The sequence below is a fragment of the Hylobates moloch genome, unplaced genomic scaffold (genome assembly GCF_009828535.3).
Source record: "Hylobates moloch isolate HMO894 unplaced genomic scaffold, HMol_V3 SCAFFOLD_22, whole genome shotgun sequence".
In the NCBI taxonomy this organism is placed as follows: domain Eukaryota; kingdom Metazoa; phylum Chordata; class Mammalia; order Primates; family Hylobatidae; genus Hylobates; species Hylobates moloch.
This window is the reverse complement of record NW_026652297.1, coordinates 44,214,590-44,240,573: the sequence shown is the minus strand read 5'-3', so window position 1 is coordinate 44,240,573 and position 25,984 is coordinate 44,214,590. Positions and strand designations below refer to the sequence as shown.

General features: G+C 36.7%; 1 protein-coding gene across 1 annotated transcript in view; it reads right to left on the bottom strand.

Annotated features, from left to right (window-relative positions):
* Positions 1-2,602: 2,602 nt before the first annotated feature.
* Positions 2,603-25,984, bottom strand: part of LOC116461778 (disintegrin and metalloproteinase domain-containing protein 5) — a 128,337-nt gene continuing 104,955 nt past the window's right edge. Inside the window, exon 21 of the mRNA XM_058433413.1 lies at positions 2,603-2,816. Coding sequence (XP_058289396.1) covers positions 2,603-2,816 — 214 coding nt within the window. The remainder of the gene's footprint in view (positions 2,817-25,984) is intronic.

Sequence of the window (25,984 nt, the reverse complement as noted above, 5' to 3'; positions counted from 1 at the left end):
TAAGCAGAGACATTAATGAATTATGTGAGAATAATTTTCTCCAGCCTTGTTCAACTCTAAAAACTCAGGCAGAAATAAGGTATTTTGATTCCACTTGTATGAAATGTAGTGAAAATGCAAGTTTATAGAGACAGAACATAGATTAATTGTTGCCTGGGGCTATGGTTGGAAACAGGGATTATCTGTAAATTGACAAGAGAGATTTTATGGGGTGATGGATGAAAATGGCCTAAAGTGATTTATGATGATGGCCACAGCACAAGTTGTTAAAAATATTGAATTGTACAGTTGAAGTAGGTAAATTTTAGGATATGTAAAACATATCTCAATAAAGTTATTTAAAGACCCATAGAATTATTACATCTGTAAAAACACATGCCTCACGCTTGTAATCCCAGCACTTGGGGAGGCCGAGGCGGGCGGATCACGAGGTCAGGAGATCGAGACCACGGTGAAACCCCGTCTCTACTAAAAATACAAAAAATTAGCCGGGCGTGGTGGCGGGCGCCTGTAGTCCCAGCTACTCGGAGAGGCTGAGGCAGGAGAATGGCGTGAACCCGGGAGGTGGAGCTTGCAGTGAGCCGAGATTGCGCCACTGCACTCCAGCCTGGGCGACAGAGCGAGACTCCGTCTCAAAAAAAAAAAAAAAACAAAAACAAAAACCACATGCCAGAAGTTGCATTTTCCACCACCAACCCCTTGTTTTGTAGCCAAGTTAGATTTCACATCAAATGTACTTAATACAGAACTTGAAGTTCTTGGATTCAATTGCTTATGCTCAACTAGAAATTTATAAGGGTGTAGCTTATTTGTTAGCTTCAAAATAACAAACTAGAAAACTAAAATGCAAGGGTTTCATGGATCTAGAACTCTAGACCTAATGAATCGTATATTGAAAAATGGATTTATACAACAAATCTACATTTTAGTACATTCCTGATTTTAGGTAACATAAAGGATTTTTTTTTAAAAAGATGTATCTAAACTTTAAGAGAAAATAGTATCTTACTATTTGTTATAAATTAGCCCCTAATACCTACTGCACATTCTGAACAACCCTCCTGCTCAGGTCTCACATGGCCTGGCTCCATGCCTTAACAAGTGTGTAATCAAACCTTTATCATGAACTGCTTGCACCATGAATCGTCATACTTTTCTCATGCCAGGGTTGCACATGTCCATTCATAGTTACAGTGGAATAATCCCAAATAGATCATTTGGGTTCCACTTATATTCTCTGCTGCCTCCATTGGGTAAAACACCCTTACCTCCTCCTGCTGATTAGAGTCAATTTTCCTTAACAGTAATTGTTCATTGTTTGTTTTGTTTGTTTGTTCATTTGTTTGCTATTTGATCCCTGGACACAGGATTCTAACATGCTCTGCAGCATCTACAATCCCTGTGGAAATGCAAAACTGGGCCACTCTGCAAACCCAATGAGCCCAGTAGAAGTGGGTTTTGTAAAGTCAATATCCTCAGAGGCATACATCCAGAAGTCCTCTTTGCAGTTCTCAGGATCCCAAATTTTCCCTACAATGTCTAAACCTTAGCACAACAAAGCTCTTTTGGCTGAGTATGTAGATTCTCTAGAGCTTGCTACTGCAGCAAAGAGAACTCCCACCTGCCATTCTCCTATCTGCTCTTTAACTGTGACTGATAAAGGCCTCTTTGTAAGCTACCACTGAGATTCTCTGGGTCTCAATCATAGCCAGTAATTGCTTGTTAACAGCCTTCAATCTCTCATTATCTTTGTGCATGGCATCAATAATCAATAAAACTTAGCGGCAACCAGCTAAAGCCACTGACTTTTTAATTTATTTATCTATTTATTTATTTTTGAAACAAAGTCTCCCTCTGTCACCCAGGCTGGAGTGCAGTGGTGTGATATCAGCTCACTGCAACCTTCACTTCCCGGGTTCAAGCAATTCTCATGCCTCAGCCTCCCGAGTAGCTGGGAATACAGGCGCCTGCAATCACGCCAAGCTAATTTTTGTATTTTTTAGTAGAGACAGGGTTTCACTACGTTGGCCAGGCTGTTCTCGAACTCCTGGCCTCAGGTGATCCGCCCATCTCAGCCTCCCAAAGTGCTGGGATTACAGGAGTGAGCCACCACACCTGGCCAAACTCCACTGACTTTAAATGTCTGCTTTATTGCATCTGTCAAATCTGTCTCTATTGGAACATTTTTCTCAGTTGCCAAAAAATGTTTAGAATTCTACTGTCACCTCGTGGCAGGGACTATTTGTGCCCCACCTCCTAACCAGGATCATGTCTTCTGTCAGTTGCAAGGTTAGTTAAGCAAGACAAATTCACTTCTTACCCCCTGTATACTTCTAATAGTCTCATTATGACTTGTTTTAGTTTGGATCTTCTGAGAAACAGACACCAAGACAGTATTAAACGTTCCAGAATTTTATCAGGAGAAACAGCCCTTGCAAAAAAAGAAAAAAAGAAAAGAAAGATGAAAAGCCTGAGAAAGCCGCCAGACACTGAAGTAAAAAAGAGAAGGAGAGAAAGCTGGATGGGAGCTGTCTTGGCTTTACGCAGCTTAAAGAAGGCCCATGCACTGCCAGGAAGTTTTCACAAAGCTGTTGGAGAGTCCTTAAGCCAGAGCCACTGTCAGGGGAATCTCAGGTCTCCTAGGAATGCCTTCCTTAGCATCTCCATCATTTTCAGTCAGTGGTTGGGAGCACACCTTGGGAAGTGTGGACTTCACAAAAATGCACTGATGCATTTCAGCCTGCAGCTGCTCAGACCGTTTATTGTTTATGCTCCTTGTAGTGGGAGATCTGCAAGTGGCATTCCCATGGTGCCACCTATACCATTCAGATTATGCAAAAGCAGGCATCTTTATCTTGCTTCTGATCTTAGAGAAAAACCTTACAAACTTTCACCATTGATGATTATGTTAACTATGGGTTTTTCATCTATGGCTTTTATTATATTAAGGCATTTTTCTTTTATTCCCAGTTTGTTTAGTGTTTGTGAATGTTTTTCTGAATCAATTGATATGCATACCTGCTTCCAGAATTTCCAGGCTTTAAAAATGGCTCTAGTCTTTGTCAGCACAGTGACAACGCTGTTCCAACATTGATGTAACTCAGAGATTTATTTGACATCCAACCTGAAAACTAGCAAACTGATTCTACAAGAACTTGTCTTATCCATCCTAGATAACAAGGGTACTTCAATAACGGAGGAAAGGAGTTGGGATGCATTTGCCAAATAAATGATCACAGTCCTGTCACAGAGTGATTTAGAAGATGTTCCAATATGGGAACTATGGCATGCCTATACCTAGTCACAGATGGTACAACCTTCATAATTTCTATTTCACAGTGTGAGAGGGAAGTAGCACTCACCAAATATTCTTTAGGTTATCTTGATGTTCTCCAGCCTCCTTTGCAGTTAGGACTATGTGACTAGATTGGGTCGATGGACCATGAGAATAAACTACTTGTCGTATCATTGCTGGTAAGAGGCAGTTAGTGAGCAGGTATGAGTTTTTCACACTTCCTTCAATTTTGTTGGCAACTGTGGGACTATGTGGTGAGAATATGGAGCCACAAGACTAAAGAAGCCTGGATATCTAGTTATCACATAGAGGACAGACTGTACTGCCCAGGAAAATTATTGGACCCGCCTAAGATGATATATGATAACCAACATCAGATGGATTTTAAATTGTTGGAAATTCTAAAATGTTAGGATGGATCATGTCAATCATCATGGGTAAGAGCATCCTCCGAAACTTGTCTTTGTTCTTAACTATAATTGTGGTGAAGCAGGCAAGCTTTATAGGTTTTCCTTTGGTGGTCCACACAGGTGTCCTGCATGATGTGTGCTGTATCTGTTTAAGTAGGCTTCTTCCTTTGCCCTGGAATTCAAAAAATGAATTTGCTCATGAAATCAACCTAAGTGTCCATCAGTGGTTGATTGAATACATACATACACACCGTGGAATACTTTACAGTCAAAAAACGAAATCATGTCCTTTGCAGCAACATGGATGGAGCTTGAGGACATTATCCTAAGTGAAATAACTCAGAAATAGAAAATCAAATACTGCATGTTCTTACCTATAAGTGGGACCTAAACCATGGGTACACTTGAACACAAAAACAGAAATAATAGACACTGGGGATTCCAAAAGGAAGGAGAATGGAGGTGAATGAGGGTTGAAAAACTATTTGTTGGGTAGAATGTTCACTATTTAGGTGATAGGTTCACTAGAAGCCCAAACCTCACCATTACACAATGTATGCATGTAACGAACTTGCACATCCACACACTGAATCTAAAAGGAAAAAAAATATAAAGTTGCATAAAATACTCATGGAGAATTGGTCGTCTGTGTTCAGTTCATCATGAACCTACTCTCAAGTCATTAGGCATAAGAATTCAGTTAAAATATTGAGCTTTATATTTGTATGTTTGAATCATTAGCCAATACAAATATTTGTACCCAAAGAATAACCGATGTTATCAGAGAAATGTCCTGCTGAATGAGAATCTTTAGAATTGGTGCTATGCAATGAGTATTTGGAAAATCTCTCCAAGTAGAATAATCTACACACTTAGTTATGAACTACTGGTATGAAGTGAAAAGAGATAGAAGTCAAGAGTGAGTAAACATTAATAAAAAAATAAGTGGATGGTAATAAAGCAAAGTGAGAAAAAACTCTTGGAGAGGTTAGACACAGGGCTAAAAATCAAAACAGATAAAACATTTTAGAAATGAAAGGAGTAAGTTAAAAAAAGACAAATGTCAATTTAAAAAGCAAAATAAAAAGGAATAGGAATTCATAAATTTAACACTGTAGAGGAAAGTGATGATTTTTCCAGAGTAATTTCAGAAAAAAATTAAGGGATCAAAATCATCACTGGCTTTTGACACAGTTTGTATGGAGTTCTGAGTAACAGGAAAGTTTTTTTCCAGGAAGCAAAATATTTTCTTTTTGCAGCACCTTCATACTTGTAGCATTTATTTCTCTCTGCAGATCTAAAAGCAAAAGTCACTTTTTTCCAAGAAAAGTTTTTTCTACTCCATCTTCAAATATTTCTTCACCCCTCCACTTCTTTCTACAATTTCAGAGTAGACGTCAGTAAAAGTAGAAATGCTATTTTATAAGATGTCCCAAACTCACACTGGCCCAGAGCCATAAGAATATTTCACTTACCTTAGGTTTTCATAAACTTGGTACATTTAATCACAGCAATTGGTAAATGTTTGCCTTACGTACTGTTCCTCTTGTCAGACCTCCCAGCTCATCAGTATTTGAATAGCTCTAAGGGTAAGGTCCTTGGACCACAGACTTGGTAGCCTTTCATTTTTGGTGGTGCAACCCTAGTTATCTCTTAGCAGCTTTTCCACCCTCCATAAGAGAGCAGGTCTGAAATATACCTTTTGGAACTCTGACAGATGTTGCTCTTAGGCTCACTCCAAACTATGTCAAATGTCCTAGGGACCCAGAAAATTAAGTATTCTTTTTTGTATTATTCATTTTTATTATTTATAATCTATACACAATAATTGTACATGTTTATGGGGTACAGTGTGATTCTCCAATGCATGTAAACATTGAATAAAATTATTAAATCAGAGTAATTACTGTACCTATCACTTTAAATGTTTATCACTTATTTGTGGTGGTAAAATTCATAGTCTTCTCTTCCAGCTATCTTGAAATATACATTTTTATTTTCTATAGTCACCCTATAGTGTAGTAGAACATTATAACTTCCTATCTAACTGTAACATTGTACTCACTGACCAATGTATCTTGGTACCTGATATGGTTTGGCTGTGTCCCACCCAAACCCCAACTTGAATTGTATCCTCAGAATTCTCATGTGTTGTGGGAGGGACCCAGTGGGGAGGTAATTGAATAATAGCGGCTGGTCTTTCCTGTGCTATTCTCATGATAGTGAATAAGTTTCATGAGGTCTGATGAGTTTATCTGGGGTTTCTACTTTTGCTTCTTCCTCATTTTCTCTTGCCACCACCATGTAAGAAGTGCCTTTCGCCTTCTGCCATGATTCTGAGGCCTCCCCAGCCATGTGGAACTGTAAGTCCAATTAAACCTCTTTTTCTTCCCAGTCTCACGTATGTCTTCATCAGCAGTGTGTAAACGGACTAATACAGTAAATTGGTACCAGGAGTAGGGTGTTGCTGAAAGATACCTGAAAATGTGGAAGCAACTTTGGAACTGGGTAAGAGGCAGAGGTTGGAACAGTTTGGAAAGCTCAGAAGAAGATAGGAAAATGTGGGAAAGTTTGGAACCTCCTAGAGACTTGTTGAATGGCTTTGACAAAAATGCTGATAGTGACATGAACAATAAGGTCCAGCTTGAGGTGATCTTGCATGGAGATGAGAAACGTGTTGGGAACTGGAGCAAAGATGACTTTTGTTATGTTTTAGCAAAGAGACTGGTGGCATTTTGTCCCTGCCCTAGAGATTTGTGGAACTTTGAACTTGAGAGAGACAATTTGGGGGTATCTAGAGGAAGAAATTTTTAAGCAGCAAACCATTCCAAAGGTGACTTGACTGCTGTTAAAAGCATTCTGTTTTAAAAGGGAAACAGAGCATAAAAGTTCAGAAAATTTGCAGCCTGACGATGCAGTAGAAAAGAAAAACTCATTTTTTGAAGAGAAATTGAAGCCGACTGCAGAAATTTGCATTAGCAAGAAGCCTAATGTTAATCCCCAAGCCATGACAGAATGTCTCCAGGCCCTGTCAGAGACCTTCATGGCAGCCCCTCCCATCACAGGCCTGGAGCCGCAGGAAGAAAAAATGGTTTCATGGGCTGTGCCCAGGGTCACTGTGCTGTGTGCAGCCTAGGGACATGGTGCCCTGTGCCCCAGCTGCTCTAGCCATGGCTGAAAGGGGCCAACATAGAGCTCAGGCTGTGGCTTCAGAGGGTGGAGGCACCAAGTCTTGGCAGCTTCCATGTGGTGCTGAGCATGCAGGTGCACAGAAGTCAATAATTGAGGTTAGGGAACCTCCACTTAGATTTCAGAAGATGTATGGAAACACTGGATGCCCAGGAAAAAGTTTGCTGCAGGGTTAGAGAAACTCTGCTAGGACAGTGTGGAAGGGAAATGTGGGGTCAGAGCCTGAACACAGAGTCCCTACTGAGGCACTGCCTAGTGAAGCTATGAGAAGAGGTCCACCATCCTTCAGAACCCAGAATGGTAGATCCACCAACAGCTTGTACTGTGCACCTGGAAAAGCCACAGGCACTCAATGCCAGCCCATGAAAGTAGCCAGGAGGGAGGCTATACCCTGCAAAGCCATAAGGGTGGAGCTGCCCAAGACCATGGGAGCCCACCTCTTGCAACAGTGTGACCTGGATGTAAGACCTGGGGTCAAAGAGATCATTTTGGAGCTTTAAAATGTGACTGCCCTGCTGGATTTCAAACTTACATGGGCCGTGTAACCCCTTTGTTTTGGCCAATTTCTCCCACTTGGAATGGCTGTATTTACCCAATGCCTGTACCCCCACTGTATCTAGGAAGTAACTAGCTTGCGTTTGATTTTACAGGCTCATAGGCAGAAGTGACCTGCCTTGTCCCAAATGAGACTTTGGACTGTGGACTTCTGAGTTAATGCTGAAATGAGTTAAGACTTTGGGGGATTGTTGGGAAGGCATGATTGGTTTTGAAATGTGAGGACATGAGATTTGGGAGGGACCAGGGTGGAATGATATGGTTTGGCTTTGTCCCCACTCAAATCTCAACTTGAATTGTATCTCCCAGAATTCCCACATATTGTGGGAGGGACCCAGGGAAAGGTAATTGAATCATGGAGGCTGGTCTTTCCCATGCTATTCTCGTGATAGTGAGTAAGTCTCCCGAGATCTGATGGGTTTACCAGGGGTTCCCACTTTTGTTTCTTCCTCATTTTCTCTCGCTGCTGCCATGTAAGAAGTGCCTTTTGCCTCCTGCCATGATTCTGAGGCCTCCCCAGCCATGTGGAACTGTAAGTCCAATTAAAACTCTTTTTCTTCCCAGTCTTGGGTATGTCTTCAACAGCAACATGAAAATGGACTAATACAGTACCCTCACCTCAAAACTCTAGTAATCACTATTCTACTTAACTTCTATGAAATCAACTTTGTTGATCCCATGTGAGTTGAGATCATTTGTGTCTCACTACCTAGCTTATTTCACTTAACAATGCCCTCCAGCTTCATCCACGTAGCTGCAAATGACAGAACTTCATTGTTTTATATGGTTGAAGAATATTTTGTTTTGTATATATATATATCACATTTTTAAATCCATTAATCAGTAGATACGCTTTAATGTTGATTTCATATCTTGGCTATTGTTAATAATGCTACAATAAACAAGCAATGGTATATATCTCTTCAACATACGGTTTCATTTCCTTTGGATACATACCCAGTAATGGGATTGCAGGCTCATGTGGTAGTTCTATTTTTAGTTTTTTGAGACATCCCCTTACTGTTTTCCATAATGGCTGTACTAATTTACATTCCCATTAACAGTGCAAAAGAGTTCCCCTTTCTCTACACTCTCATCATCATTCATTATTTTTTTTGTATTTTTTTAATCACAGCCATGAAGCCAATCCAAGAGGCCCATGGACAGTTTTGTTTTCATTTGTTTGTTTTTGATAAACATAGAAATTGACCCTTCTGGTGTTAAAGCTTGACACTTAGATTCATTTTATCTGAGTTCCTTCCTCAGGAAAGGATTCCCAGGCCTCTCAGTAGGTATCAAAAAACTGAAACTCACCAGATCATCACATCCAGACAATAAGTCATTCTCTCATTCATCACGATTGCTTCTTTGTTTTTTGTTTGTTTGTTTGCTTTGTTTTGTTTTGTTTTTCAGACAGAATCTCTATCACCCATGCTGGAGTGCAGTGGTGCGATCTCAGCTCACTGCAACCTCCCCTTCCTGGGTTCAAGTGATTCTCCTGCCCCAATCTCCTGAGTAGCTGGGACTACAGGCACCCACCACCAAGCCTGGCTAATTTTTGTATTTTTAATAGAGACAGGGTTTCTCCATGATGGCCAGGCTGGTCTTCAACTCCTGACCTTCAGGTGATTCACCTGCCTTGGCCTCCCAAAGTGCTGGGATTACAAGCGTGAGCCACCAACCCAGCCCATGATTGCTTCTTTACCCCTCCTGAGTTCCTATTTTCCCACATATAGTTACATATTTCTTCCCTGCTATATAAATCCCTAATTTAGTCAGGGAGATGAATTTGGACTTGGCTGCAGCACCCAATTAAAGCCATCTTCCCCGGCAACACACTGGCTTTCTGTGCAGTGAGCAGCAGAACCAAGACCAAACCCCAGTGTTTTGATAAGAGCCATTCTAACTGAGGTGAAATAGTATCTCATTATTACTTTGAATTTTACTGATGATTAGTGATGTTGACCATTTTTTCATGTATATCTTGGCCATTTTATTTTTAAATTTTTTTGGATACATAGTAGGTGTAGATATTTATGAGGTACATGAGATATTTTGATACAGGTATGCAATGAGTAATAATCACATCATGCAGAATGGTATCTATTCCCTCAATTTTTCCTTTGTGTTACAAAGAATCCAATTGTATTTTTAGTTATTTTAAAATGTACAAGTATATTATTACAGTCACCTTGTTGTGCTAGCAAATAGTAGGTCTTACTCATTCTTCCAATGAATGAGTAAAATTCTATGAATGAACATCTCTCCTCCAGAACCCTCACCCTCATTGCCACTACCATTCCGAGCCTCTGGTAACCATCCTTCTACTCTCTATCTCCATGAGTTCAATTGTTTTGATTTTTAGATACCACAAACAAGTGACAATATTTGATGTCTGTCTTTCTGTGCCTGGCTTATTTCACTTAACAGAATGATTGGCAATGTACCACGTTTTCTGTATCCATTCTTTTGTTGATGGACGCTTAGGTTGTTTCTAATTTTTGGCTGTTGCGAACAGTGCCGCAACAAACATGGGAGTGCATATATCTCTTCAATATACTGATCTTTTTCTTTTCTTTTTTTTTGAGACAGAGTTTCACTCCTGTTGCCCAGGCTGAAGTGCAATGGTGCAATCTTGGCTCAGTGCAACCTCTGCCTCCCGGGTTCAAGCGATTCTCCTGCCCCAGCTTCCCAAGTAGCTGGGATTACAGGTGCCCGCTACCATGCCAGGCTAACATTTGTATTTTTAGTAGAGACGGGGTTTCACCATGTTGGCCAGCTGGTCTCGAACTCCTGACCTCAGGTGATCCAACTGCCTCAGCCTCCCAAACTGCTGGTATTAGAGGCATGCGCCACTGCACCTGGCCTGATTTTGTTTCTTTTGGGTATATGCCCAGCAGTGGGACTGCTGGATCATATGGTACCCCAAGTTTTAGATTTTGAGGAACCTCCAAACTGTTATCCATACTGGTTGTACTAATTTATGTTCCCACTAATAGTGTACAAGGGTTCCTTTTTCTCCACTTTCTCACCAGCATGTGTTATTCCTTATCTTTTTTATATAAGCTATTTTAACTGGGGTGAGATGATATCTCATGGTAGTTTCTATTTGCATTTTTCTGACAATCAATTATGTTGAGCACATTTTCATATGCCTGTATGTCTCTTGGCCATTACTTCTTCTTTTGAGAAATGTCTATTCAGGTCGTTTGCCCATTTTTAAATTGGATTATTTGGTTTGTTTTGCTACTGAGTTGTTTGAGTTCCTTATATATTCTGGGTATTAATCCCTTGTCAGAAGTATATTTTGCAAATACTTTTTCTTAACCTATAGATTGTCTTTTCACACTACTGATTTCCTTTGTTGTGCAGAAGCATTTTAGTTTGATGTAATCCCATTTGTCTATTTTTGCTTTTATTGCCTGTTCTTCTGAGGTCTTATTGAAAAAAATCCTTGCCTAGTCCAATTTTATAAAGTATTTCCCCTATAGTCTTCTAGTAGTTTCATAGTTTGGGGTCTTAAATTTAAGTCTTTAATTTATTTTGAGTTAAGTTTGGGTATATGGTGAGAGGTAGTGGCCTGGTTTTACTGTTCTGCATGTGGATAGACAGTTTTGCCGGCACCACTTACTGAGGAGACAAAGACAGTTCTTCTCCCAATGTGTGTTTTGCTACCTTTGATGAAATTTAGCTGGCCCTAAATACATGGATTTATTTCTCTATTTGATTCCATTGTTCTGTGTGACTGTTTTTATGCCAGTGCCATGCTGTTTTCATTACTATACTTTTGTAGCATATTTTGAAGTGGGTACTGTGATGCCTCCAGCTTCGTTCTTTTTGCTCAAGATTGCTTTGGCTACTAGAGTCTTTTCCATTTCCATATGGATTTTAGATTGTTTTTTCTATTTCTGGGAAGAATTTCACTGGTATTTTGATAGAGATTTCATTGAATCTGAAGATTGCTTTGGATAAATACGGACATTTTGACAATATTAATTCTTCTGATCCATAAACATGGAATTTTTTACTTGTGTCCTCTTCAACTTCTTTTTTTTTTTTTTTTTTTTTGAGACGGAGTCTCGCTCTGTCACCCAGGCTGGAGTGCAGTGGCGAAATCTCGGCTCACTGCAAGCTCCGCCTCCCGGGTTCACGCCATTCTCCTGCCTCAGCCTCTCCGAGTAGCTGGGACTACAGGCGCCTGCCACCACGCCTGGCTAATTTTTTTTTGTACTTTTAGTAGAGACGGGGTTTCACCGTGGCTCTTCAACTTCTTTTACAACCTTTTATATTTTTCATTGTAGAGCTCTTTCACCTTCTTGGTTTATTCCTAGATATTTAAAATTTTATAGCTATTGTAAATTAACTTGCTTCTTGATTCCTTTTTCATCTAGTTCACTATTGGTATATAGAAATGCTACTGATTTTTGTATGTTAATTTTGCATTCTGCAACTTTACTATCTTGATTTATTTTTTCTAACAAATTTTTGGTGAAGTCTTCAGGATTTTCTATATATATGAATATGTCATCGGCAAACAGGGATACTTTGACTTCTTCCTTTCCTATTTATATGCCTTCTATTTTCTTTCTCTTGCCTAATTGCTCTGGCTATACTTCCAATAGTATGTTGAATAAAAGTGGTAGAAGTGGGAAGCTTGCCTTGTTCCAGATCTTACAAGAAAAGCTTTCAGCTTTTCCTCATTCAGTATGATGTTAGCTGTGGGGTTTAATTTTTAACACATGGCCTTTATTGTGTTTAGTTATATTCTTTCTATACCCAATTTTTTGATACCAATTGGGTATTCATATTCAGGAAGAGTTGGAGATAGATTTGAGCCATGATAGAAAAGTACCTTCAACAAGCTATTGAAAACAAAAACAGAAAAAAGGTGAACTACCCCCAAGAACAGTGGTTTGCTAGCAATTATTATACAGCTATTTCTATGATGTGAGGGAGAGGAAGTCCACATTGATAGGTTTATCAGTCTCAGCAAAGGCTAATTTCAAGCTACCATTTGATATTTCTAGAAGAGTTGGTAATACATGTTAAGTCATACATTACCATAATATAGTAATTCCACCATAAAGATGCAATAATTATAACCTAAAAAGCAAAGATAAAAATACAACAAAATAATGAATAAATGGTGTCTTTCAAATATTGATTTTTAATTTATTTAGATTTAAGTAATGTTTTTAATAATGGCTGTTTAACAACTGACTTGCAAATATTCTGAAATTTTAACTGGTGAGCTCTGGTGAGATAGTATGAAATGGCTCTAGCACACCACTGCCAAGGGAACTTGTGAACAGCGAGATGATTCAGGCTCAATGGGGCCTGAACCATATAAAATTTGATAAACTGTAAGAATACAAAGTTAGGTTCATGACTTTGAAGAGAATCTGTGCAACTAAGTTGCTCTTAAGTTTTTGCTTCCTTAGCTTTATGGCAAATCTACTTTTGGCAAACAGGTATTTTAACACACTAAAGTGGTTTTACAGCTTTCATAAATGAGCAGAAGTAAGAAGACAGGGATTGGACTCAGATATCATCTGCATAAATGTCACTGTAACCAGTCACAGAATAGCTAGATGCTAGGAACTCTGAAGGAAAAGGGATAGGTCAGACTTGAGGGAGATTCTGGTCAACCTAAGAAGCAGAAGGGAAAGCAGATACTCTGCTGTGAGGCTGACTGGCAGTCCCTCTTGGCTTTATGAGATGAGGGTCTTAGGCTCCTTTCACCTGATTCAGAGCATCTTATGGATCCAAATTTGATAGGGTAGAATTTGGACTGCAAATACAGAGAATTCAATGGACGTAAGTCATGAGATTCAGGCCAGATGTTTTATTTCATAGTTTAAAACCCTCAGCAGTGACAAGAGCAGTGAGAGAGAAATTGTGTTTTGTTCCTCCTTGGTTTGGGCCAGTTTCTGATAATGTATTTGTTACTCTCCTCTCTCCAAGCATTAGCATTCAAGGTTGTTAGAGACTGGTGCTGTAGGAGAAAAAAAAACAAATGCCAATGTTGCTCATTTTTCTTTCTTGTAGCTAACACATTTCTAACTCAAGTAATTTTAAAACTATGGGTGATTAAAAGCAAAAAATTAAGAAAATAAAAATTCCAGAAAAATATTACCTGTTACCACAGCTGAAGATACTCTTAGTTTTAAAATAGAAGTGACTGGTTAAAGTACACTGGTTTTTTATCCATGTTTGGTAACTATTTAGGTCAATAAATAAAGTGTCTTGAAAACTCCATTCTAAATATATGCAATGATTTTATTTTAAAATTATAATGTGGTAATTCTAAGTATCTTTTTATTAAATAACACCAACATGTACATATACACACACATGCATGCATGCACATTGGTGTGTATATCTATATAATGAAATTTTTAAAGAATGATCACCCCTGGTGCTGGGACTAATAATGCTTACCATTTCATTCTTTTACTCACATATATATTTTAATCAATGTTTATTATGTGTTACTACTATAATAAGAAGAATGATTCACACACTCACATACACACATTATTTATTGAATAAGAGAAGAAAGTGATGGTAAAGTCAAGATTCAAGCATTCCAAGTTCTCTGGCTAGAAAAGGATCTTAACACCATTAAAAGTTAAAATCATTCTTTAGAACTTTAAAAAATAAAAGCAGTTAAATATAAAATGAATTCAAAATGTTTGCTGTAAACTTTATAAAACTGAAAAAGACAAAATATTTTAGAATCAAAATAAATAATATTTAAAAGCAGAAATTTATTAACAGTAGGCTAGGTCTAAAATCTCATTTACATAACAGAAAGATTAGTGAAGGGAGAGATTTTTTTAAGGTAAAATATGCTAAGCTTCCTTCATACTAAAGGGAGTCTCAAAATGCCTCTAATTCCAGATGTTCATATTTCGTATTTTCTACTTCTATTTCTATATTCTTTATAGAAATAGCTCATTACGAAGTGACATAGTGGAAAATTACAAAGAAAATTCAATAAGGTAGTAAAATAAAAGAAGTAGAATTTAGGATACGTTAGGGCTCAGAAAGTATACCACTCACATATCCAAACTAGCTACTAAATAAATAAATTATGAAAGTTACAACTTGATACAAAGGGACTGATAATTTAGTAATAAATATTTTAAAACAACAAAAGTCTTCATATTGCACTATATTTATTCTTGATATCTTCTAGGGATTTATCTCAGGTGATAACTGGACAATTGCTCACAGATATATATCCATAGCAGAATGCTTATTACAGGGTATTTGTAATAACTAAAAACTGGAAGTAGCATAAATATTCATAATAATAGACTTTCAAAATGTTAAATACAGTAAGACATTCTTCTTCAAAGGGTTAACTTGTTTAAGTTTCCTAGTCCTGTGTTTCCTGCTTTCAAGACAAGACTCCTTTACGCTCTGTGTTCCTTGCCCTGGGAAACAACCTTCCTTGAAGTCTTTATCTATAGAGCCCACCTTCCACATCTGCTACTCACTCTGTAAATCACCCCTCCCATCACAACACCCCCTCCACCCTCCCCAACTCTCCCCACCGCCAAAACTGTTTTCTCGCCAGTGTAACCGCATCCCTGCGGTTCCTTTTTCCTTTCTTAAGGGTATCTTATGAATGGCAAAAGTTTTTATTTTTAAAAAGTTGTACTATATATGGTAAGAACACAGCATGAGATTGACCATCTTACCACATTTTTAAGTGTACAATACGGTTTTGTTAATTTTAGGGACAATGTTTTTCACCAGATCTCTAGAACATTTTCATCATGCATATTTGAGACTTTATGCCCACTGACATGCAACTACCCATTTGCTCCACCCCCTGGTCCCTGGAAACCACCATTCTGCTCTAATTTTGTGAGTTTGACTTTTTAGATAAGTGGAATTATTCAGTATTTGTCCTCAAGGTTCATCCGTGTTTTACATATTACAGGATATTCTTTTTAAGGCTGAATAATATTCCATTAGATACATACACATACACACACACAGAGAGAGAGAGAGAAAGAGAGAGAGAGTGAGAGACAGAGAAAGGAGGAGAGAGATGCCACATTTATTTTTATCCACTTATTTATCGACGGACATTTAGGTTGTAGCCACACTTGGCAGTTGTGAATAGTGCTTCAGTGAAATTAGAATGCTAATATCTCTTTAGTTTCCTGATTTCAATTCTTTTCCATAAATTTCAAGAAGTAGAATTGCTGGATTATATGGTAATTGTATTTTTAATTTTTGATAACCCTCCATATCATTTTCCATAATGGTTTCAACATTTTGCATTCCCACCAACAGTATACACAAAGATTCTAATTTCTCCACATCCTCCTCAACATTTCTCTATTGTTTTTTTTTAAGATCCATCCTAACAGGTGTGAGGTGAATCTCATTGTGGTTTTGATTAGCATACATTTAATAGTTAATGAAATTGAGCATCTTTTCATATGCCTATTGGCCACTTGTATGTCTTCTTTGGGAAATGTCTATTGAAGTCTTTAGCCCACGTTTTAAATTATTAGGTATTTTGCTATAGAGTTGTAAGAATCTTATATATTTTCTTTGGCAAAATGTTTATTCAAGTCTTAAGCTAACTATTAATCAGGTTATTAGTTTTTTGCTATTGAGTAGAAAGAGTTCTTAATATATTTTGGGAATTAACCCCTTAACTGATAAATGGTTTGCAAATATTTTCTCCCATTCCATTGGATTTTCAGCATTTCCTTTGCTATGAAGAAGCTTTTGAGTTTAATGTTGCCCCATATGTCTTTTTTTATTTGTTGTCTGTGCTTTTCATGTCATATCCATGAAATCATTGCCAAGACCAATGTCATGAAGATTTTTCTCTATGTTTTCTTCTAAGAGTTTTATAATTCATATCTTACATTTAAGTCTTCAATCCATTTTGTGTTGGCCTTTGTGTATAAGATAATGGCCCAATTTCATTCTTTAGCATGAGGATATAAAGTATTCCCAACACTATTTGTTAAAGAGACTATCTTTTGTGGTTCCATACGAATTTTTGGATTATTGTTCTATTTCTGTGAAGAATGTCATTGGTATTTTGATAGGGATTGCATTGAATCTGTAGATTGCTTTGGGTTATATGGACATTTATACAGTATTAATTCTTCCAATCCATGAGCTTGGGATATATTTCCACTTTTTTGTGTCCTCTTTAATTTCTTTTATAAGTGTTTTATTTTTATTTTTATTTATTTTTGAGATGGAGTCTCACTCTGTCACCCAGGCTGGAGTTTGGTGGCATGATCTTGGCCCACTGCAACCTCTGCCTCCCATGCTCAAGTTATTCTCCTGCCTTGGCTTCCCAAGTAGCTGAGATTATAGGCTTGCATCATCATGCCTGGCTAATTTTTTTTTTTTTTTTTTTGGTATTTTAGTAGAGACGAGGTTTCGCCATGTTGCCCAGGGTGGTTTCGAACTTCTGAGCTCAGGCAGTCCACCTGCCTTGGCCTCCCAAAGTGCTGGGATTACAGGCGTGAGCCACCACACCCAGCTAGTTAAGTGTTTACAACTTTCATTGTAGCAATCTTTCACTTTAATGATTAAATTTATTCCTAGGTATTTTTATAGCTGTTGTAAATAGGATTGCTTTCTTTATTTGTAGGTTGTTCACTGTTGGCATATAGAAATGCTACTAATTTTTGTTTGATTTTGTATCCCCCAATATCACCAAATACATTTATCACCTCTAACAGTTTTTTTCCCCTTGGTGGAGTCTTCAGATTTTTCTAAATATGAGATCATATCATCTGCACATAAGAATTTGATTTCTGCCTTTCCAATTTGCATGCCCTTGATTTCTTTCTCTTGTCTAATCACTCTGACTAGGACTTCCAGTACTATGGTAAATAAAAGAAGTGAAATAGGGCATTCTTGCGTTGTTCTACATCATAAAGGAAAGGCTTTCAATTTTTCTCCACTGAGAACATTGCTGTCTATGAGTTTGATATACATGGCCTGTATTGTTTTGAGATATGTTCCTGCTAAACTACTCTAAGAGTTTTTATTATGAAGTTATGTTGAATTTTACCAAATGCTTTTTCAGCCTCTATTGAAATGACCACATGGATTTTGTCCTTGATTCTATTTAAATGTGATGTATCACATTTATTGATTTGTATTGCTGAACCATCCTTGCATCCCTATGATGAATCCTACTTGATGATGATAAATAATCTTTTTAATGTGTTGTTGAAGTCAGTTTGCTAGTATTTTCTTGAGGATTTTTGCGTGTTCATCAGGCTGTTGGCCTGTACTTTTTGTTGTTATTGTTGTGTCTTTGTAAGGTTTTTGAAGGAAATGTTGGCCTTGTAGAATGATATTGGGAATATTCCCTCCTTCTCAATGTTTTGGAATAGTTTGAGTAAAATTGGTACTAGTTCTTCATTAAATATTTGGTAGAATACAATACTAAAACTATCTAGTCCTGAACTTTTCTTGGATGGAAAACTTTTTATTGCAGCTACTATGTCATTATTCATTATTGATCTGTTCAGATTTTCTATTATTCTTGGTTCAATCTTGATAGGCTGAATGTGTCTAGAAATTTGTCCATTTCTTCTAGGTTTTCCAAATTATTGACACACTTTTGCTCATAATATCTCTACTTGAATGCTGTCTTTAAATTACTGAAGTGTCCATTGTAATGATTTTTCTCTGATTTGGGTTCATATAAAACATATCTTACATTTAAGTACTCAATCCAGTTTTTTCTTTTTCTTAGTCAATGTAGCAAAAGATGTGTTTATCTTTTCAAAAACAAACTTCTTGTTTCGTGGACCTTTCTAATTCTCAATTTCATTTATTTCTGCTCTAGTTTTTATTATTTATTTTCTTATACTAATGTGTGGTTTGGTTTGTCCTTGCTTTTTTTCTTGCAGTGCACCATGAGGTTGCATAACTGAAGTCTTTCTACTTTGTTGATGTCAGTATGTATAGGTATAAACTTTCTTTTTAGTACTGGTATTGCTGCATTCCATAGACTGGTATGTTCTGTTTCCATTTTTGTTTCCTTCAATTTTTAAAAATATTTCTTTCTTAATTTCTCTATTGACACACTGGTCTTTCAGGAGCACATTGTTTAATTTTCATGTATTTGTATAGTTTCCAAAGTTTCTCTTTTCATTGATTTCTAGTTTCATTCCATTGTTTTTCAAAACAATACTTGACATTATTCCATCTTTGAATGTGTTAAGACTTGTTTTGTGGCTTTACACATGATCTGTCCTGGAGGATGTTCTATGTGCTGATGAAATTAGCATATATTCTGCACCAGTTACATAAAATATTCCGTAAATGTCAGTTAGGGCCATTTGATCTAGTGTTGTTTAATTTCAATATTTCATTGATGATTTTCTGTCTGGGTGATCTGACCATTGCTGAAAGTGTGGTGTTAAAAGGCCCCTATTACTATTGTATTGCAGTCTGTTGATGTCTCTAGGTATTTATTCTAGTCTTCAGTCTGGCCTTGTTTTTACTTGCCCTTCTTCAAAGGACTTTCCAATAATTTAAAGAAAATTGAGTATTAAGTTACTTAAGTCTGTTGCCTCTATAGGCGTTTCAGTGCTAGAGGGATCTCTAAGCCCAGATATGCTGTATCTCTTGCAGACTCCTAAATACACAACTCTGATGGACTTGGAGGGAAATAGGGAGAAATTCCTATGTTCACAGGCAAAGTCCCTTGCTCTCTTCTCTCTCTTTTCCCCAGGAAGAAGGAATCTGTCTGTGCAGTGGGCTGCCTGGAATTGGGAAAGGGGAGACACGAGCACTCCTGTGGCCATCACAGCTGGTACCCTGCTGTGTCACACCTGGAGCCTACAGCCTCCCAGATCAGCATAGTACTGGGGCTCATCTGAGGCCCGAAGCTACCATTGCCTGACTGCCACTGATGTTTATTCAAGGCTACTTTAGTTAACTGGTGGTTCATCACACAGGTTGGACAAAGGTCCATCCCACAGGGGCAGCCAGATCTCTTCTAACCAAGGGTTAGAAGACCTAGAAACACCATTTAGGAGCAATGACCTGAAATTAGAACTTTGGGATTCTACCATATGCTTTATTTTCCTGTGCCTGGGCTGGTACCTGGTTGCAAAATAAAGTCTATCGTACTCTTTCCTCTCCTTCTCCCAAGCAGAAAAAGTCTCTCTCCATACTACATGGTATGGAATTGGGAAAGGGGTGATGTAGGCACTCTCATGGCTGCCACAGCTGGTGTTTTACTGGGCTGTACATCAAGCCTACAGCATCTGAGACCACCACAGCACCAGGCATTGCCCAAGGACTGTAGCCACTATGGCCTAGCTGCCACTCAAGGTTATTTGGGGCCCCAAGCCATGTTCATCAGCCTGCAGTGAAGTAGGCTGAGACTTGGGTTCCTCGTGCTGAAGCAGTAGATTCCCCTTGGCCGACGACTGATCTAAATGCTCGCTATCAGCACTGGTGGAATTCTGCCTAGTGCTGTGTTCTGCTGTGACAAGGCAGCACTGAGTTTCAGTGCAAAGTTCCATACCAACTTTGCTTTCCCTCCCCCAAGTACACAGCCTCTCTTCTGTGGTATACTACCTGGCACTGGGGGAGGGGTGATGCAGGCAATGGGACTCTGCCCTTTTGACCTCCTTCAATGCATCCTTCCATGGTATTATGCTAACACCATGTAATGTGATTGCTTATCTGGTTTTGGGCTCCTGTGAAGATGCTTTCTTAAACTGGTAATTGTTTGACTTGATGTTCTTGGTAGTCGGTACAATTGCTGAAGGATTCTATTCAGCCATCATGCCTTACTAATGCCTTTTGTTAATTATCTTTTTCTGTTTAATCTTATGCCTATTTTATCCCTCTTTTATTCTCTTGCTGTATTCCTTCACGTTTCATTTACTTTTTTATTGTATAATTCCTTTCTCTTTCACTTTTGTGTAACTTCTGTAAGTATTTTTATTACTATGCAGCTTATATTTAAAAATCTTATAACGGTTTGTTTTGAACTGATAATAACAATATTAATCACATTTGAACACTACACTTTTATTGCCCTCCTAATACTTTGTTACTGATGTCACACTTTATATTACAATTTACATTATGTGTCCATTAACATATTCTTACTCATAATTATTTTGATTCTTTTGTCTTTTGATATTATAGTATAATTAAAAGTGATTTACCCACCACCATTACATTCTGAGGAATGTCAGCTAGATGGTAAACTAGAGGTGCCTAATTCTCATCTCCTCCCACAAAAAAAGACCAAAACAACAAATAAGCTAAATTTTGACCAAAAAGACTAAGGAGGGCTCAGGTGTACAGCAAGGGAGTGGCAGAAATTTTGTGAAGCATAGAAACTCAGGATGGTTGCATAGAGAAGGGAAGAAAACACGTTCCCTGTGCTACCCCATCCCCACAGTCAGAATCAGATCAAAACCTGAAGGGATGTTTTTCTGCAGGGAAAAAGGTAAGCAGTAGACCCCAACAGTTCCCATTACCACCACAGACACCACACTTTTTGCTACTGGAGAATCCTGTAGTCCTTACAGCCACTGACACCAGCCTAAGGAGCTTCCTGGAGTTCACATAGCACAGGATGCAGCAAAAGTAGTTCTGAGAGAGAAGTTTGTAGCAGTAAGTGCCTACATTAGAAAAGATGAAAGATCCCAAGTAAATAGCCAAACATTGTGCCTCAAGGAGCTGTAAAAAGAACAAATGAAATCCAAAGTTATCGGATGAAAGGAAATAATAAAGATTAGAACTGAAATAAATCAAATAGATGACCAAGAAACAAGAAGAAAAAAAATCAATAAAACCAAGAGCTGATTATTTAAAAAATAAAATTGGCAAACTCCTAGATAGAGCAATTTTTAAAAAGAGAGAGAGAGAATAAGACTCAAATAATAAATCAGAAATAAAAGTGGAGACATCACTATCAGATGCCTCAGAAATAAAAAAGGTTTAAAAAGGGTGATAATGAGGAATTATATGTCAACAAAATTTATAACTTTGAGGAAATAGATTCCTAGAAAAATATCATCTGAAGATTGAGTCAGGAAGAAATAGATAGCTTGAAGAATTAAAAACATTTCAGCAATAAAAATCCCAGGACCAGATGGCTTCACAGCTGAATTGTACCAAAAATTCAAGGAAGAATTATTATCAGTATTTCTTAAATTTTTCCAAAAATTAGAGCTGAAAGGAACACTTTCTAAAACATTTTACAAGACCAGCATCATCTTGATGCCTAAGTCAGGGACACTGCCCAAAAAAAATAAATAAATGAAACTACCGGCCAGTATCTCTGATGAACATTGATGCAAAAATCATCAATAATACAGTAGCAAACTGAACTCAACAACACATCAAAAGTTTACACATCATAACCAGGTTGGAATTATTCCTGACATGCAAGTCTGCTTTAACATGCAAATCAATATGCCATATCACATTAACAGAATAAAAAAATAAAAACCTCATGATCATGCAAATTTACACACAAAGAAGTGTAGGAAGATTAGTCAGGGTGGTCGGAAAAATTATAGGAAAGACGCAAACCTTCTTGGAAGGCTGGGTAGTTTTGCAAAAGCTTCAGAAGAGAATTATGGCTGAAGGCAGCCAAATTCTCTTATCCAGAGGCTGAGGGCAAAGGGTAGATAACAAGGGAATGTAAAGGAACTTATCCAGATAAATTCGTTTACTTATGTCTCCAGAAACCAACTTTTGATCATTCACAAGCAGGACTGCTCTATACTCGGGGGGTCGACAATGTTAATTACCCACAAATTGTGTTTGCTCCAAGCCTTTGTCACTAAATCTGCACTAAATAAATATGAGCATCTCCGGCTTATTGGGGCTGCACTTTCGTCAGCAGTGCTAAGCTGTGCAGTTCCCTAGCTGCGTTCTCAGGCAAAATGCCTGTGTCTACATATTTCTTTCATTGGTTGCTCGGCCAGAGTCTGTGGGACAGACTCGGCAAAGAAGCTTTTGACAAACTTCAGCATCCTTTTCTAACATTTTCAACAGTTTAGATATATAAGACAATTTTCTCAACATAATAAAAGGACATTTCTTAAAAACCCATAGCTAACATCATAAAGCTTTTGCACTAAGATCTGGTATAAGGCAAAAATGCCCATTCTCATCATTTCTATTCAACATAGTACCGAAAGTACTAGTACATACAATCAGACAAGGAAAATAAATAAAAGGCATCCAAATCAGAAAGGAGGAAGTAAATTATCTCTATTTGCAATTGACATATCCTATATATAGAAAACCCCAAAGCTTAGAAAAAACTAATAAATGAATTCAGGATAGTTGTAGGATATGAAATCAATATAAAAAATCACAAGCATTTTTATATACAAAGAACCACCTAGCTGAAAAAGAAATTAATAAAACAGTTCCATTTCTGATAAAATCAAAAACATAATATACTTAGAATTCAAATTAATCAAGGAGGTGGAAGATTTGTACACTGAACACTATAAAACATTGATTAAAGGAGTTCAAGAAGACACAAATAAATGTAAAGATATACCGTGTTCATGGATCAAAATAATATTGAAATGTTCATGATATTCAAATCAATATGCAGATTTAACAAAATCTCTCTAGAAATTCCAGTGGCATTCTTCACAGAAATAGAAAGACAACCTAAAATTCATATGGAACCACAAAAAATTCCAAATAGTTAAACCAATACCGAGAAAGAAAAACAAAGTAGGAGACATTGCACTTCCAGATTTGAAGTTATATTACAAAGCTATAATAATCAAAACATTAATGGCACTGACATAAAAACAGAAACATTGACCAATGGAACAAAATAGGGAGCCCAGAAATAAATCCAAACATATACAGTCAACTAATTTTCAACAAGGGCACCTAGAGGACAGAACAAGGAAACAGTAGTCTCTTCAATAAGTGGTTCTGGAAAAACTAGATTTTCATATACAAAAGAATAAAATCAGATTATTTCTTACACCACACACAACAGTGAAATCAAAAAGGAAAAAGACGCCTAAATTTTTTACCTGAAACAATAAAACTCTTAACAGAGAACATAGAAGGAAAGCTCTTGGATACTGGCCTTAGCAATTAACTTTTAGACATCACACCAAAGCTCAGGCCACAAAACAAAAATGAATAAATGGAACTATGTTAATCTAGCAAGCTTCTGTACAGCTAAAGAAGCAATACAATGAAAGCAGAACCTATAGACTAGGAAAAATATTTGCAAATCACATCTCTGGCAAAAGATTAATATCCAAAATGTATAAAATACTTTTACAATTCAATTGCAGAAAAACAATAAATTGATCAAAAAATGGGCAAATAACCTTGACAGTTCTCCAAGGAAAACATAAAAATGAAGAACAGGTATATGAAAAAGTTCTCAACATCACTAATCCATATGTCATCAAGGAAATGCAATTTAAAATCCACTATATATTGAAAAGATCATTTTTTTATCCACTAAATAATAGTGGCACCAGAAGTATAAATAAGATGTGAGTATATTATGGAACTGTTTCAGAACACTTCATTCTTTTTTATTGGTTTATTTGTCTATCCTATGATGCTCCTATATTGTTTTGATTACTTAACAAAAGTTGTCAATATCAGGTAGTATAAGTTTTCTTTTTCCTGTGTTTTCAAGATTATGTTGACTATATGACTCCATTTATTTTTATATAAATTTTACAATCTAATTTTAATTTTTCACCAAAAAATGTCAAGATATTTATTTTGGGATTGCATTAAATCTACATATCAATTAGGGAAGAATTATATCTTAAAAATATTGAACAGTATGTTCCTCAACTGGTTTAGATATTAAAATTCTCAGCAGTATTTTATATTACAAGTGTAACTGGATCTATATCCCTATGTATCATATATACATATTTCCCTAGACTATATATAGTTGCATTTTTTAAACTTCATTTTATAACTGTCGCTTACAGAAAAATTGATTTTTATATGTAGACTTGTATCCAAAAACCTTATATTTTATTTATCAATTTTAAGTTTTGTTATTTCTTCAAATTTTTGTGCATTAAAATTTGAAGCTATATCATCTGCAAACAGTAACAGTATTCTTTCTTCATTTCTGATCTTACTACATTTGCTTACTTGTTTCTTACCTTATTGCTGGCTAGGATTTCCCATATAATGTTGAAAATGTCAATGTTGAAAACAACAACATCCTCCTGACCTCAGGAAGGAAACATTCACCATTTCACTATTAATTAAAATAGTTGTATGCTTTTTTGAAGATGTTCCTTATCAGTTTTTAAAAGTTTTTTTCACTAGTTAACTACGAATTTTTATCATAAAAGTGTTTTTTTTTTCTTTAAAGGGTATTTTTCTTTATCTATAGAAATTATCATATAATTTTTTCTCCTTTTTCGTTAATATGGTGAAATATATTTTAAACTAGTTTTTCATTCCTAGATACCTAGGTTATCTCCATGGCCATAATATATTATTCTCTATAATACTAAGTGGATTTATTTAGAAACATTTTATTTAGAATTTCTACATCTCTAATTAGAAATAGACCTATAATTTTCCTTTCTGATAGTTCCCTTAAATTTGGGGGCCATAAGGCTAGGCTGACCTCATAAAACATGATGAGAAATGCTCCTTTTTTTGTATTCTCTGTATAAGTATGTGTAAGAGTGGTATTACAGTAGTCCCCTCTTATCTGCAGTTTTGTTTTTTATGATTTAAATTCTCTTCAGTCAACCACACTCCAAAAAAAAAACTCCAGTATTTTGAGACAGAGAGATCATATTCACATAACTTTTATTACATTATACTGTTATAATTGTTCAATTATATTATTATTTATTCTTAATCCCTTGATGTGTCTAATTTTCAAATTAAACTTTATCATAGGTACATATGTATAGGAAAAAACAAGTAAATGTAGAATTTGATACTATTTGTGATTTTAGACATCCATTACGGGTCTTGGAATGTCTCCCACACACACAGACAAGGGGGAACTGCTGTATTTCTGTATTTCTTCCTTAAATATCTGGATGTAATAGTTTGAATTATGATCCTCAATTCTCACTTATATCTTAAGATACGATTATTTATACATGTTCTTTGCCATGTGACTTTGTAGTATCTCCCATTATAGTGGATGGAGTATATTACACACACCACCTTCATTGACATTGAGTTTGACGTTGTTACTTGTTTATATAATAAGATATAAGCTGATGGAATTGAGGAAATGTTCACTGAATTTGGCTTGGCTTTGTGCTCCGATGCATCCCATGAAAAGATCATGCTCAAATATCCACTTTGTGAGAAAGTTCTAAATTACAGCTTCCAGATCTTGAATAAATATAGACTTCTTTATAGTTTCTTTCTTTTCTCTCTATTCCATTTTGGAAAGATGGAAAGAAGTGTTTTTTTTTTAAATGTGTTGTATTTTAACTAAATATTTAAACATTAACTTTGAGTTCTTCTAATGTCCAGAAAATTAAACATG